The sequence below is a fragment of the Bufo bufo genome, chromosome 2 (genome assembly GCF_905171765.1).
Source record: "Bufo bufo chromosome 2, aBufBuf1.1, whole genome shotgun sequence".
Taxonomy (NCBI): domain Eukaryota; kingdom Metazoa; phylum Chordata; class Amphibia; order Anura; family Bufonidae; genus Bufo; species Bufo bufo.
In genome coordinates, this window is record NC_053390.1 from 566,257,954 (window position 1) to 566,274,001 (window position 16,048).

General features: G+C 42.5%; 1 protein-coding gene across 5 annotated transcripts in view; it reads left to right on the plus strand.

Annotated features, from left to right (window-relative positions):
* The window catches only part of PDLIM5 (PDZ and LIM domain 5), a 207,458-nt gene that overhangs the window by 161,009 nt on the left and 30,401 nt on the right, over nt 1–16,048 (plus strand). For all 5 annotated transcript variants that reach the window (XM_040418165.1, XM_040418167.1, XM_040418168.1 and 2 more), the window contains one exon: nt 4,874–5,013. In XM_040418165.1, coding sequence (XP_040274099.1) covers nt 4,874–5,013 — 140 coding nt within the window. The remainder of the gene's footprint in view (nt 1–4,873; nt 5,014–16,048) is intronic.

The window sequence follows — 16,048 nt, forward strand, 5'->3', positions numbered from 1 at the left end:
TTGTGGTGGTGTATAGAGCCAAAAATGTTAGAATTGTGTAGATATCCCAATATTTATGGACCTGGCTGTATATGGCCGGACAACCAATACTTTGTATACTATACCAATTGCTACCCATCCAAGGTTCTACTAGTCCCCTTGTCAAACGAAATTTGTTTTTATTTTATAAGTTCCACATTTAAAAAAATTGTGCTGCATATCGCCATGTAACATGTACTGTGTTTGTTGTTGAAATGTAATCTAGAAAATCAGTAGCATCTAAAAATCTTCATAAGATGTTTTCTGACATGTTGGAAAATTTCTATATTGGTATTGGTGAATCAGGGTCCAATGACCTTTTGGATGTCTCACTTGGGCTACTTTCACACCAGCGTTTTTGCTGGATCCGTCATGGATTAGCAAAAACTCTTCCGTCGTGATTAGGGATGAGCGAATCCACTTCGGGAAATGTTTTTTTACAGTACAAATTCATTTATGAAGTTATTGCGGTAAGTCTCGCGAGACTTCGCGAAGCAATAACTTCGGCTTATCTGAGCCAATACATTCTAATACTGTACTGAGCTCCTGCTCCGTACAGTATTAGAATGAAGTTTTATGCGAATCGACTTCAGATGTTTCATCCGATAATAGTCATGATAATACAACCGTCTGCATCTGTTCTGAATGGATCTGGTTGTATTATCTCTAAAATGGCCAAGACGGATCTGTCATGAACACCCCCCTTGACTTGCATTGTGTGTCAGGACGGATCCGTCTTGCTCTGCACCACATCACGGACAAAAAAAACGCTGCTTGTAGCGTTATTCTGTCCGTGATGGGGACGCAAACAAATGGAATGGAATGCATTCTGGTGCACTCCACTTTGTTTAGTTCAGTTTTGTCCCCATTGACAATGACTGGGGACAAAACAGAATTATTTTCCCCCGCTATTGAGATCCTATGACTGATCTCAGTAGCGGAAAGGGAAAGCAGAAGTGTGAAAGTAGCCTTACTGTCGTGTGGCCACCAGAGCAATAAAACATTTGCAAAAATATGGCACTGTGAAGTCTATGCAGTGGTAGCAAGTTTAGGAAGCATCAGAAAATTAATAAGTTGGAAGTGTGCATAACATATGTAATCCTTCTGTGCAGGAAGACATCTGTGAAGAAGTGTCCCCTTTTAGTGCTACAGTAATTGTTGTCCTTCCATCTATATATCAATTCCCTTTCCTAATTTTTACCTCTCTCCATTTTCCTCTATGCTTCTTCTCAAACTTCTGCTTTTTATCTGTCTTCATATTTTTCAATGCCTTGAGAAAAGGCATTCTTGTAGGAGTAGACAGTATTATGAGCACTGTGATATTCTGTAATGCTACAACAGTGAGATTTTGTAATGCACATGCAGATTTTTTCTTTTTTTCTTTATTAGGCTATGTACCTTTTTAATTGAAATAACTTTAATTATACCAATCGAGACTACATTCTACGTTACTTTTAAACTCCTTAAAGCAGTTTTATATGGTCGTTTGTCTGCAGTGTACAATGGTTTGGACTGAAAACATTTTACTTTTGCAAAGGGAGCTATTGTACCTGACGTTGGATTTTCTTATAACAGTGTCTTTACCAAATGCCTAACATAAAACTGTTGTGGGTTTAACGTTTAATAAGGTGTTGGAAGCTAGTAAATTTAACATCTAGTTGTAATGCTGACTTACAGCTCTGGATCACCAGGAGTTCATGAAGGATCAGTCTTGTTAGACTAGACCAGTCTCTTGAGAAAGTTCTTTAGGAGAGCTATTAGGCTGTCAACTAAGTTGTGGCAGCTAGAGTCAGGCAGCTGTTGCCAAAGCTAACAACATTATGGGATGCATATAAGGGTATATAAATGCACAGGTCGAAACCTTCTATCTACCTTGGTATACATTTCCCATAAGTCTAGGCTCTAGTCAGGACATATCTGAAATAGAGAAGAAGGACCTGATTCAGTAGACTTAAAAGAAGTTTTGTACCTCAGTAGAAACATTTATTAAAATACAGTCCACTGCAGTGAAGTACGATACAGAGTGCGTATTCTGAGTGCTTGAATGTTATATTTTGAGATGTAGGTATTCTTTCTTGGAAAATGGTGTTTGCTTAGGCCACTTTCACACTCGCGTTTGGTGCTGATCCGTCATGGATCTGCACAGACTGATCCGTTCAGATAATACAACCACATGCATCCGTTCAGAACGGATCCGTTTGTATTATCTTTAACATGGCCAAGACAGATCTGTCTTGAACACCATTAAAAAGGCAATGGGGGACGGATCTGTTTTCTATTGTGCCAGATTGTGTCATAGAAAATGGATTCGTCCCTATTGACTTACATTGTGTGTCAGAACGGATCCGTTTGGCTCAGATTCGTCAGACGGACACCAGAACATTGCAAGCATCATTTTGGTGTCTGCCTCCATAGTGGAATGGAGATGGAACGGAGACAAACTGATGCATTCTGAGGGGATCCTTTTCCAATCAGAATGCATCAGTGCAAAACTGATCCGTTTTGGACCGCCTGTGAGATCCCTGAACGGATCTCGCAAACGGAAAGCCAAAACGCCAGTGTGAAAGTAGCCTTAATTGTCATAGCTAATTTAGGTGGCAATACTGTGATCTGAGAGAGCTAATCTGCAAATCCTTTTTTTCCAGAGAGCATAGACTGGCCTATAAGGCTCCCTATGTCAGCTCTTGTGCTCTTCACAAGGAGAAACAATAACCCCCTCTTCCCAAGACAAACATCCTTTGACTCCAACTAAGTAGACTGTCTGCTCTGTACCGGTGAGGGGCAAAAAACCTGAAATAGCTGTCTGATGATGGTTCTCTGCCTTTTGGCTAAAGATCATATATAGTTCCTGTTCTTATCAGTGTCTATGGCCTGGGTAGTTGAGAAGGGCAAGTACACTAAAGTTTAGAAGCTTCTGAGTGTATGCAGGCTGGACCAACAGGCTACCTGTGGGTGGCTTTGACCCTCAAGCTCATACGCTTAATTTGGTTGAAAGCAGGTGGTACCCTAGGTGTGGTGAGCGGACACACTGTGGGTGGGATCCTACTGAATGATGGCACATTTCTACGTGCTTCACTTTCTCAACCTCAAGCAAACTCGTGTCTGCTTGCCTGTGTTTCTTGTTTGGGACAATATGTGTTATCTGTCTCCATTAAGCCTTATTCACACAGTCCATGTTTGATCAGTGTTGTCCATCAGTGATTGTGAGCCAAACCAGGTGCGGGTCTAAACACAAAAGGTTCAGATCTGTCCTTTATAACTCCTCTTTGTGTAGCCTCCATTCCTTCTTTTGTGTGAATAACGCCTTAGCGAATCAACTTTATTTTTTATGTCGCTGTGTGTTCATTTTCCACATTTGTCTCAAGGACCATTTCAGGGTGTGTTGCTCTTTAGGGAACAGGATATGGGATAAATATTAGATTGGTGGGGTCCTACCACTGAGATGCCCACCGATCACAAGAACAGGGGCCCCACAGCCCCCCTTAAAATGAACAGAGCGTCCATTCGGGCATGTGTGTTCATTTCTATGGAGATTCTGGAGTTAGCTGAGTGCTGTACTTGGATATCTCCGGAACTGCCACGCGCATGTGCGACTGACCGCTCCGTTCAAGACGCTAACTATTGCTTCATGCATCCTGACCCATTCATTTCAATGGGTCTGTGCACATGAGAATAACTTTTCATGCATCATCTCTGTGTTCAGGAAAAATCATATTTATATTGTTTGTTTTTCTTGCAGTCCTAGCCCCACAGAAGTGAATGGGGCTCGCATCTGGATGAAATGCGTTTTTCACTGATTGTTGCTAGGGGATGTCCAGTGTTCAATTTCTCTTCACGCTCATATAAAATGTGTTAAAAAACTGAATGCATCTGCATGTAAACAACTGAAACGCAATGCAATCGCAAACAAAACTGATTGAATTTGCATGCAAAACTATCAGTTTTTCCCTGAACAGATCTTGACACAATCCGTATCACTCTTGTGAAAGAGGCCTTAGACTTGTGTGCCTGGCTTGCTTACTGTTCCGTTTGGGTCTTGGATGGTAATGATGAGCATACGGCACAGTTAAAGGGAGTCTGTCACCAGATTTTGACCTTATAGACCGCTTACATAGCGCTCTAGCATAGCAGTCTATGATTCTAATGGTACCTTTGATGTTTGCTTGTGAAGTTCCCCCAAGGCAAAATGGACTTTTATTCATATGTAAATTAGGGCTCGCAAGTGCCCAGGGGCGGCGTTCATCTCGTTGGTGCCCAGGCTGTTCTGCCTTTGCCCGCCCCGCTCCTCCTTTGCGTCCTCTTTCTCAAGTTCTCTGCAGCGAGATCCCGCGCCTGCGCTCTCCATTGCTTGGCTGGGGCATGTGCACTGCGATGCCCATTGTGCGTGTCTCTGGTCCGCTTCCTCGCCGCTGTTTCGCGCCGTTGGCCGCCGCATGTAGCTACTGCGATGCCGTGCCCACAATGGACATCGCAGTGCACATGCCCCGGCAAAGCTATGGATAGCGCAGGCGCGGGATCTCGCAGAGAAGGACGCAAAGGAAGAGCGGGGCGGGCAGAGGAAGAGGCTGGGGTGGGGATATGACGAAAAGAGGGAGAACAGCCTGGGCACCAACTAGGTGAACGCCGCCCCTGGGCACTTGCGAGCCCTAATTTACATATGAATAAAAGTCCATTTTTACCTTGGGGAAATCTGGTGACAGACTCCCTTTAATAGTGAATGGCTGTCTTTTCTGAAGTCTTTCGTGTTGAAGAATATCTGCCTGTTACTTTTGATTAGATATCCAGTTGCAGGCAAAGTATTATGTATTTAGTTACTATAATTATATTTATTCCCCTTTTTCTTTTTTACCAACAGTGAATCACTGGAGCCTGCACCAGTCACTCGGACTGCTGGTGCATCTTCAAAGATAATGCCTGCTTCCTACAACCCTACACCATCTGCGTACAAGCCCAGTAGTTCAACAACTGCAGCCAAGCCAGGAGGCTGGCAACCAGGTAACTGAATCTGCACAAGTTAATGATGGTGGCTCAGTGGTTAGCACTGGTGCCTTGCAACGCTGGCGTCCTAGGTTTGAATCCGACCAAGGACAACATCTGCTTGGAGTTTGTATGTTCTCGCCGTGTTAGCACTGATTAGATAAAATGCAAGGATTACAGCTACATAAATTGTTTGCTGCACTACAGTGGATAGTTATAGACACTGCAATACAAATAAATTGAAGACTTGGGGTAAGGTTCTGTAGCATGGAAAGTATAAAAAGTGGATGCTTGTGAGCCCCACTGCGGACAGGAACTGATGTGAATGGAGACAAACAATTTGTGTACAGCAGTGTGGAATATGTTGGCGCTATATAAGTAACAGGAAGTAAACCAGTAAATGAAAAAATTTATGAGAGTCAGAATGTCAGTAGACAGTGCTGCTGTAAGCTAGTATAACCACTAGATGGTGCCATGTTACTTCAGCAGAATGCTCCTTCTGTGTGCTTCATGAGGACTCAACTGTGGTCCGAATAGGTTTCTCATCGCTGGTGCAAACTGAACTCATGTAATTATAATATTATTATTAATGAATCACATAATACAATGAATCCTGTGAGTTTCACCAAGACACTGCTGATGATCATCTGCTCATAGTCTACTGCTTAATAATAATAATAGCAGGTACTAAAAGTAGGTCAGTCCGCCTGTTGATGTGTATGAACATTGGGTAGCTCACTTTGACTTCATTTCTTAATGGCTTGCGTTTTGTCATTTACATACTGTAGCTACCCAGGAGCCCCTTTTTTTGTAACTATGCATACTGTAAAGGAGAAAAGTAGATATCGCTGGAACTTATAGACTCTTTGCACTTATTTTTCAGCTACAAAGGGGTATGTGTCCTAGGAAAACTTAATTAAATGTGTGGAATGAATTCCACTTTTACTAGGGCAAGGGGTGGCAGTTCTTGGCTAAAGAGTAAAAGACCAGTTGGTCAGAAGTTCAGAACATGAAACTCTGATCTGGCTGAACCTTTTAAACTCTGTAATTAATAGAAGATTTTTGTTCTTGGGTTCAGAAAGAATTAGATCGTTCACATTGCTTTGTACCAAGTTCTCCTCTTTTGTCAAGGAGTTATAATTCCATTAATCCTGCCAATTCTTTCAGAGCCCCTCTCAGTTTGAGGACCATCACCTATGTAAGGCTAGTTTCACACTAGCGTCAACGAACTTCGGCATGCTGTTCTGGCGGGTGAACAGCCTGTCTGATCCGTGCTGCCGCTAGTGCACGCGTGTCCCTGGACTACCGCTCCAGCACCATTGACTATAATGGAGGCGGGGCGGAGTTCCGACGGCAGCGTATGCCGAGAGGTGACATTATAGTCAATGGGGCCGGAGCGGTAGTCTGGGGGCACGCGTGCACTAGCGGCAGCACGGATCCAACAGGCTGATCACCCGCCAGAACAGCCTGCCGGAGTCCCTTGCCGCTAGTGTGAAACTAGCCTAAATTGTCCTGAGTGAAACTGATATTTTATAAATTATAGGATCATGTTAAACTGTGCAGATAGTGTTTTTTTTGGTTTTTTTTCTTCAACCAGAGCAATAAATGGGAATGGTTATTATTTCTATTCAAATTCATGTAGGTATGGTTACCCTGAAACCACATGACTGGCACGGTTTAGACACATTGTACTAACTCCGTTTTTGTGTTTGTATGCAGGAAATCCTATAAAATCTGTGTAAAAAAAAATACATAAATCTGCACTATTTATCGCATTTTTTTTTTTTTCATGGTTTTTGGTGATTTTGTATTTATTTTAACAACCCCATTGAAGTCTGTATAGGGTGTCGATTCGCACAAACAAATGACATTCTGCAGATTTTACAATCTGTGTAGCAGGTCTGTTTCCACGCTTACAAAATGCGCAAGGTGTACATGAAATCTAGCAAATCTCATTCACTTTGCTGGTATTTATTGGAAAACCTGCAGGTAATCTGCAATATGTGCATTAAAGGGGCTGTCTCACTTCAGCAAACGGCATTTATCATGTAGAGAAAGTTACTACAAGGCACTTACTAATGTATTGTGATTGTCCATATTGCTCCCTTTAATGCATCACATTATACACTGCTATGTAAGGGTTATGACCACCCTGTAATCCAGCAGTTGTCATGATTGCGCACTGGCCTACAGTATGCGTCTTCCTGTGGTCCTGGCCACCAGAGATTCTGGCACTTTTTCCTATAGTGTGCATGATTGACATGTTATGTTATTTTCATGTTATTATAAAAGGTCTGATCAGCCGACAAATGAGCGTCTGACGAGAGTAGGGTATTTAGATGGGCCGATGACTGGTAGAGATAATCGGCCTGTGTAAAAGGACCTTAAAAGTTGCACTCATGGGAATGCATTGAGTTGTATTTGACTCCAATTTTGGTGTAAATAGTCACCAAGGGAATTGTGCAGCCATTCACATTCATTCTTAAAAAGATAGTCACAGAGGTTAAAGAAAATGTGTCCCCAGAAAATGATCCGCCAGTGAAAAATCAGATGGTAACACACCTCCTTTTTTTTAATCTGTTTTTTATTTTCTGATTGTAGATTTTATTTTATTTTATTTTCTGAGCATTATTATGGGGACGGACATCTTGCCTGACCTTTACGGCCACCAGTTATTGGACATGGTGGCCAGTACAAAAACTGCAGGAATTTTTGGTTTTAGTTTACATTTAAAAAGTTACATGGAAAATTAAAAATAACCATAAAAAAATTTGTTAAACAGAAAAAAGCGATTTAAACAGCAGGTCATTTTCTGATGACACATTCCTTTTAAGTGTCTTGCAGCATACGATTTTGGTCCAAACTAGCCCTCTCTTGAAATTGCAGTGCCAAAAATCTTTATGGCAGATTACAGTCACTGAAAGAGGAAGATATTTAGAGCTTACGACTATTTAGAAATTGGTGGCGAGACCTTTTGCTAAATGTATATGATTGAATCTAATGGAGTTGAAAAATAACCTCATTTGGCATCCAACTCAACGAGTGGTTTTGCATGAAGGAAAACTAGGAACATTTTGATCTTGGACGCTGAGACTTACAGAACGGCCTTTGTTTTCTCGCAATTGACAGAAGCATGACCATATAGACTAAAACTGGCAATCTGGAACTATACATTTTGCTTTAAGATTTTGTCGTTTTCTAGATTTGCATGACCCGACTGAAATGAGAATCACTTCATTAAGGGTACTTTGACACTAGCTTTTTTCTTTTCCGGTATTGAGTTCCGTCCTAGGGGCTCGATACTGGAAAAAAACTGATCGGTTTTATGCTAATGCATTCTGAATGGAGAGCAATCCGTTCAGTATGCAGCAGGATGTCTTCAGTTCAGTCATTTTGCCTTTCAGGACGGAGAGAATACCGCAGCATGCTGCGGTTTTATCTCCGTCCAAAATTCCCATTGAAATGCATTAATGCCGGCTTCGGATCAGTTTTTGCGGTCTGTGCATGCTCAGACCGCAAAAAAAGGGGAAAAAATAAATGCCAGATCCGTTTTTCTGGATGACACTGGAGAGACGGATCCGGCATTTCAATGAATTGGTCAGACGGATCTGCATCCGGATGCGTCTGACAAATGCCATCAGTTTGCATACCTTTTGACGGATCCGGCAGGCAGTTCCGGCGACTGAACTGCCTGTCGGAATCCATTGCTGCAAGTGTGAAAGTACCCTAAAAGATAATGGGGTAGATTTACTAAGATTGGTGTTTCAACTTGGCACATCTTATGCGCCAGAAACTGAAATCTTCACCGTCCAGTTGTGAGCTAGTATTGATTTCAAATATTCTTTAGGCCAGTTTTCTGGCGTATATTGAGATAAACTTGTAAGACCTTGGTGACCATGCTCTTTTGGCTAAGGGTACTTTCACACTAGCGTTTTTCTTTTCCGGTATAGTGTTCCGTCCTAGGGGCTCTGTACCGGAAAAGAACTGATCAGGCATATCCCCATGAATTCTGAATGGAGAGTAATCCGTTCAGGATGCATCAGGATGTCTTCAGTTCCGTCTTTTTGCCTGTTGACACTGGAAAAACGGATCCGGTATTGCAATACCTGATCAGTCAGAAAAAATGACATGCGTTTACATACAGTTTGCCTGATCAGGCAGGCAGTTCAGGCAACGGAACTGCCTGCCGGAATCAAACAACGCAAGTGTGAAAGTACCCTAAGCTTCACCCACTTTTTTTCAAGAACTGCCAGTAGTCAGTAGCAGTGGAAGAAAATCAATCTCCCGCTAGCCTGTAAACATTGCAGTGGCACTCAGCTCTGCACTTACCCCCCTTACTTTCTGTACAATGTGCACTTTGTGACACAGCCGCAGCAGGTACACCTTCTCTGTGCAAAAACGGGGCTGCATATTTTATAATCTGTCATCTCCTGCAAAGCCGGTGTAGGCTACGTGTGCTCTAGATTACAAACGAGGGTTTGCTTTTTCAAGAACCAGCACCACTTTTGTATGTGGACTGTGAGTAAGGGGATGAGACTGGCTTGTATAGGGCTACTTTCGCACTAGCGTTTTTACTGGATCCGGCAGGGTTCAGCAAAAACGCTTCCGTTACTGATAATAAAACAATCTGCATCCATTATGAACGGATCCGGTTGTATGATCTATGATAACATGGCCAAGACGGATCCGTCATGAACTCTATTGAAAGTCAATAGAGTACGGATCCATTTTCTATTGTGGCAGAGAAAACTGATCCGTCCCATTGACTTGCATTTGGAGTCATCTGTCTTGCTCCGCATTCCAGGACAGAAAGCAAACTACAACATGTTGTGGTTTTCTCTCTGGTATGGGAACGCAACTAAACGGAACGGAATGCATTTTGGAGCATTCTGTTCTGTTCAGTTCAGTTTTGTCCCCATTGACAATGAATGGGGACAAAACTGAAGCGATTTTTTTTTTTTTCCGGTATTGAGCCCCTATGACGGATCTCAATACTGGAAAACTAAAACGCTAGTGTGAAAGTAGCCTTACCAAAGCCCATGGTGTGGCACTGATTCTGGGGAAAAAAGCACTCAAAATGTATAATGTTAGTGATTCCAGCATTGTGGGCAGATGTGTCACAGCTTCAACAGCACTGACGGATTTTCCTTTTGACTCCCTTACCCAATGCACTCCTGGCTTGGGTTGCATTTATACCAGCAGATTATCTGAAATCATTGGTCAGATGGCCATTTACACACACAGATCTTTTGTTATACACCAAACTATTGGTCTGATTGGACAGAAATTGGTCAGATACTCTATTGGTGTAAATGCACCCTTGGCCAATTGTACATTTATTATTTATGTTTTTTTACTCACTTTTATATACCACTGGCCTATTCCACTTTACAGACATTATTATCACTTACTGTCCCCAATGGGGGCCACAACCTAAGTTCTTCATCAGTACGTCTTCATAGTGTGAGAGGAAAGCGGAGTACCCACAGTGGTTGCCAGACACCTCTGATAGCAAGAGAACAAAGCGTTGGGTGAATTCCTACATGTCTGATGTTGGGGGTGTTTGGTACGCTCCTGTACACATTAGATGGTCAGCAGACGTTCATCTTATGTGTGTGTAACTGTAAGTCTGCCATAACAGCCAGCTGTCTTCTGCATGCACTCTCAACTAGTGTGAAAAGTCCGCACAGCAGAAAGCTGTTAGATTTAGGTGGTGTCCTAAAATAAGAAGCCCTCATAGTTTCCTAGGAGAGAGAGTAGAATAAATAAAGTATCAGCAACGACATGTGCACTAGATCTTTAAAATTCTCAATGCAGCAAGGAGACGTAGAATTGAGTCTTAAGAAAATATATTATATCTGTCGTCTAATAATCATAAGTCAATCGGATTAAGGATAGACATTTGCAGGCTTGCTGTATATGGTCATTATTAGTACCACCACATGTCAGTGTTTGTAGGGCCTAGTTACTGGACCCGGAGTGCCTGGATCTTTTTCATTCAAGGCATACTTTGCAGACTTACAGGACAAAGTAGAATCGCTAATCACAGCAAACTGCGAAAACTCTGCTTGTCCATTGCGAGTCCATTTCATTCATGCTAATAGAAACTGTCAACCTAATGGTAGTAGATTGGCTTTGCTTAAAGAAATTGCCCTTTTTAAGGCTACTTTCACACTGGCATTTTGGCTTTCCATTTGTGAGATCCGTTCAGGGATCTCACAATCGGTCCAAAACGGATCAGTTTTGCCCTAATGCATTCTGAATGGAAAAGGATCTGCTCAGAATGCAACAGTTTGTCTCCGATCAGTCTCCATTCCGCTTTGGAGGCAGACACCAAAACGTTGCTTGCCGTCTGATGAAACTGAGCCAAACGGATCCGATCTGACACACAATGTAAGTCAGTGGAGACGGATCTTTTTTTTATGACACAATCTGGCACAATAGAAAACTGATCCGTCCTCCATTACTTTCAATGGTGTTCAAGATGGATCCGTCTTGGCTATGTTGCAGATAATACAAACTGATCCGTTCTGAATGGATGCAGACGTTTGTATTATCTGAACGGATCCGTCTGTGCAGATCCATGACGGATCCGCACCAAACGCGAGTGTGAAAGTAGCCTAAAGGTACCCCCTGTTCAAGTAGAAGCAGGGCAGATGATCACCTCAGATGTGGCTTCTCTAACCCCTGGGGATCAGCAGTTATCACCTGGGAAGTTGCGTCTGGTTATATATCTCCCTTGCAGTGCCCACATGAAAACAGGTAACCATGTGCATGGGTGGGCAGGGTTCACCTGAAACTATTCTGGCTCAAAGACGGGGGTCTTGAGTAGTGATCTAAGTTTGGTTCGGTAGAGCTTCAGGAGGTCTGGGTCCTGCAGATGTAATATGAATGCTCAATTGTTTCATCGTTAGTCATTCTGTTCTTGCTGTAATATGAAATATGGGGTGGATATGCAGGGAGGATATCATCAGTCTGAACTTCTGACTCCTATAGTCCCCAGTAGACATTGTAGGCATGCTGAAGTTACTGCTCAATACAATCAATGCAGAAAATACAATAACGGCAAAGAACTCTGGCTCCTGTTGTCCAGTCTGCCAATTGTAGAACACATTCATTTTCTCTATTTATCCTGATTTCTTTTTTCAGTCCGTGACAACAAGCCACAGGAATGTATCTTGTCATAACTGATACAAACTTTGACTTCACCGAGCGAGGCCCATTGTGAGACAAGTGGTGGTGATTTGTAAATGTCAGCCCTACAACTAATATGCTTCCAGGCTGAAATTTAATGTCATACTGTAAGAGGGTGGGGTAGAAAATAATAGAAAGTTAAATATTAAATGTTAAAGAGAAACCCGATCTTTGTTTGGAGAAGGTGCTATTAACTGATCTGTCAGGAAAACTATGCACTAGTGGAGTCCTGTTCATTTACCGATGGCTCCACACAGTAAACAATACGTCACCTGGTTTTACCTTTTCTATCACAAGTACACCGCCACATTGCTGATGGATGTGTCATGTGTACTGCAATAGACGTACAGTCTACTGTCATAATTAGATTTAATGTGATCAATCCAACTTGCTCACATATGAATCACATTTCTTTTAGCAAGAAGCTGAGGGATATAGCAGAATATAGGTATTGGAAAAAACTTTGACATTTGTTTATACCACGGTTTAATGTACGGTGTAATGTTTTGTAAGGATGGTAAAATGTGTTCTGTTCCCAGCAAAATATTGACTGATGTTAAAGAACCAGGGTTTTTTGCCTGTGTAGTGCAGTATAGGCTGTTAGAATAATATAGAGGCTCTTGTGCATGCCTTAGGTATACTTGGTTTAATTAATGAGCCATTTATGGTTTGTCTACTATCATAGTTCTTTCTTCCCTTCTCATGCGATTCCCCTAATGTAGCTTAAATTTCCCATTATGCCTATGGTGAGTCCTGTCTATGGGCAGCAGTTGATAGATCAGCAATATAAAACTTCTGTTCCTTAGCTCACACTGCAAAGTGTCAGTGTATCCTATGAATTGTAGCTTCAGCCTCTTTCCCCTGCCTCCTGTTTGTGATGTTTTCTCCCATTCAGCTCTTACAAGCAGGAGACAGGGGTAAGCAGTATGAAGCTACATCTCATATACTGCAAGGAAGCAATAACATCTGAACCAGCACTTTGTACATGGGGGGAAAATACAGAGAAACAAAGATGGGGGTTTGGCGGGCAGTGTTGAATAAAGAAATCAGATGTTTGACCATTCAGGCTTCAGTGCAGCGTGGTTGAATATCTCCCAGCTGGAAGAGAGAATATTCACTGCAAGGGAGTGGAAATTCAAGGGTGGAGGTCTAGGACCTCAGTGTGTAACTATCTCAAAGCCACCTCGGATGCGAACGAGCTTTGATGCAGATTAGATATCTAAAAGCTGCCAGGTGGGATTTCATTGATACTGATAAAATATTTTGGTTCACATGAAGGCCACACAGAAGAGCAAGGCCTGGAGTCTAAGGCTTATTGCACACGACAGTATATTTTCACGGTCCGCAAAACGGGGTCCCGTTTTTCCGTGATCCGTGACCGTTTTTTCGTCCGCGGGTCTTCCTTGATTTTTGGAGGATCCACGGACATGAAAAAAAATTCGTTTTGGTGTCCGCCTGGCCGTGCGGAGCCAAACGGATCCGTCCTGAATAACAATGCAAGTCAATGGGGACAGATCCGTTTGACGTTGACACAATATGGTGCCATTTCAAACGGATCCGTCCCTATTGACTTTCAATGTAAAGTCTGGAGTCCCTTTTTATACCATCGGATCGGAGTTTTCTCCAATCCGATGGTATATTTTAACTTGAAGCGTCCCCATCACCATGGGAACGCCTCTATGTTAGAATATACTGTCGGATATGAGTTAGATCGTGAAACCTCATTTCCGACAGTATATTCTAACACAGAGGCGTTCCCATGGTGATGGGGACGCTTCTAGTTAGAATATACAACAAACTGTGTACATGACTACCCCCTGCTGCCTAGCCGCATCCGATCTCTTACAGGGGGCCGTGATCAGCACAATTAACCCCTCAGGTGCCGCACCTGAAGGGGTTAATTGTACTATCATATCCCCCTGTAAGAGATCAGGGCTGCCAGGCAGCAGGGGGCAGACCCCCCCCCCCCCCTCCCTAGTTTGAATATCATTGGTGGCCAGTGCGGCCCCCCTCCTCCCTCTATTGTAATAATTCGTTGGTGGCACAGTGTGCGCCCCCCCCCCCTTCCTCCCTCTATTGTAATAATTCGTTGGTGGCACAGTGTGCGCCCCCCCCCCCCCTTCCTCCATCTATTGTAATAAATCGTTGGTGGCACAGTGTGTGCCCCCTATCGGCCCCCCCTCCCTCTATAGCATTAACAACATTGGTGGCCAGTGTGCGGCCTCCCATCTCCCCCCCCCCCACCCCGATCAAAAATTCTAAGGCCCCTTAGAGGTGAACGCATTGCACCCGCACTGAATCCGGACCCATTCATTTCTATGGGGCTGTGCACATGAGCGGTGATTTTCACGCATCACTTGTGCGTTGCGTGAAAATCGCAGCATGTTCTATATTGTGCGTTTTTCACGCAACGCAGGCCCCATAGAAGTGAATGGGGCTGTGTGAAAATCTAAGCATCTGCAAGCGGATGCGTGCGATTTTTCACGCACGGTTGCTACGAGACTATCGGGATGGGGACCCGATCATTATTATTTTCCCTTATAACATGGTATTAAGGGAAAATAATAGCATTCTGAATACAGAATGCATAGTACAATAGGGCTGGAGGGGTTAAAAAAATTATTTAATTTTTTTTAAACTCTCCTTAATCCACTTGTTCGCGCAGCCCGACTTCTCTTCTGTCTTCTTCTTTGAGGAATAGGACCTTTTGATAACATCACTGCGCTCATCACATGGTCTTTTTGCCATGGTAATGGATCATGTGACGGACCATGTGATGAGCGGAGTGACGTTATCAAAGGTCCTATTCCTCAAAGAAGACAGACAGAAGAGAAGTCGGGCTGCGCGAACAAGTGGATTAAGGTGAGTTAAATTATTTATATATATATATATATATATATATATATATATATATATATATATATATATATATATATATATAATTATTTTAACCCCTCCAGCCCTATTGTACTATGCATTCTGTATTCAGAATGCTATTATTTTCCCTTATAACCATGTTCTAAGGGGAAATAATACAATCTACACAACCTTGAACCCAAACCTGAACTTCTGTGAAGAAGTTCGGGTCTGGGTACCACACTCAGTTTTTTATCACGCGCGTGCAAAACACATTGCACCCGCGCGATAAAAACTGAACAACGGAACGCAATCGCAGTCCAAACCGACTGAAATTGGTTACCTACTCACGCGGGTTTGCCGCAATGCACCCGGGACGCATCTGGAGCCAAAACGTGACGCCCGTGTGAAAGAGGCCTAAATCGGGTGAAATTGCAAAAAAAAGCTGTGCGATAAAACTGACTGACTACAGATCAGTATGAATCCGGCGATACCTTATATGTATAGTTTTTCTTGCGTTTTTGACAAAAAAAAAAAAAGTGGGAAAAAATTCAGTTTTTATTTTTTTGGGTTGTCATATTTTGACCCCTATAACTTTTTTGTAATTATGTGTACGGAGCTGTATGGGGGCTCATTTTTTGCGGGGAGATCTGAACTTTTTATTGGGGTGTGTAACTTTTTTTGATCAATTTTTCTTAAATTTTCTGTAGAAGATGAAGCGTCAAAAAACGGCGAATTGGCCTTTTTGACTCTTTTTTCCGTTTTGCTGTTTGACGTATGGGGAATATATTTTTATACTATGGGCGTTTTCGCACATCGCAACACCCATGATGTGTATTTTTTTTTATTTCTTTATTTTTTTTATTTTGGGAAAAGGGGAGTGATTTGAATTTAGTGTTTTGTTTTTTTTGTTTTGTTTTTTACACTTTTTTATAGTTCCCATAGGGAACTATGACATGCAATCATCTGATTGCTATTATCATTGACTCCAATGCGCTTGCAT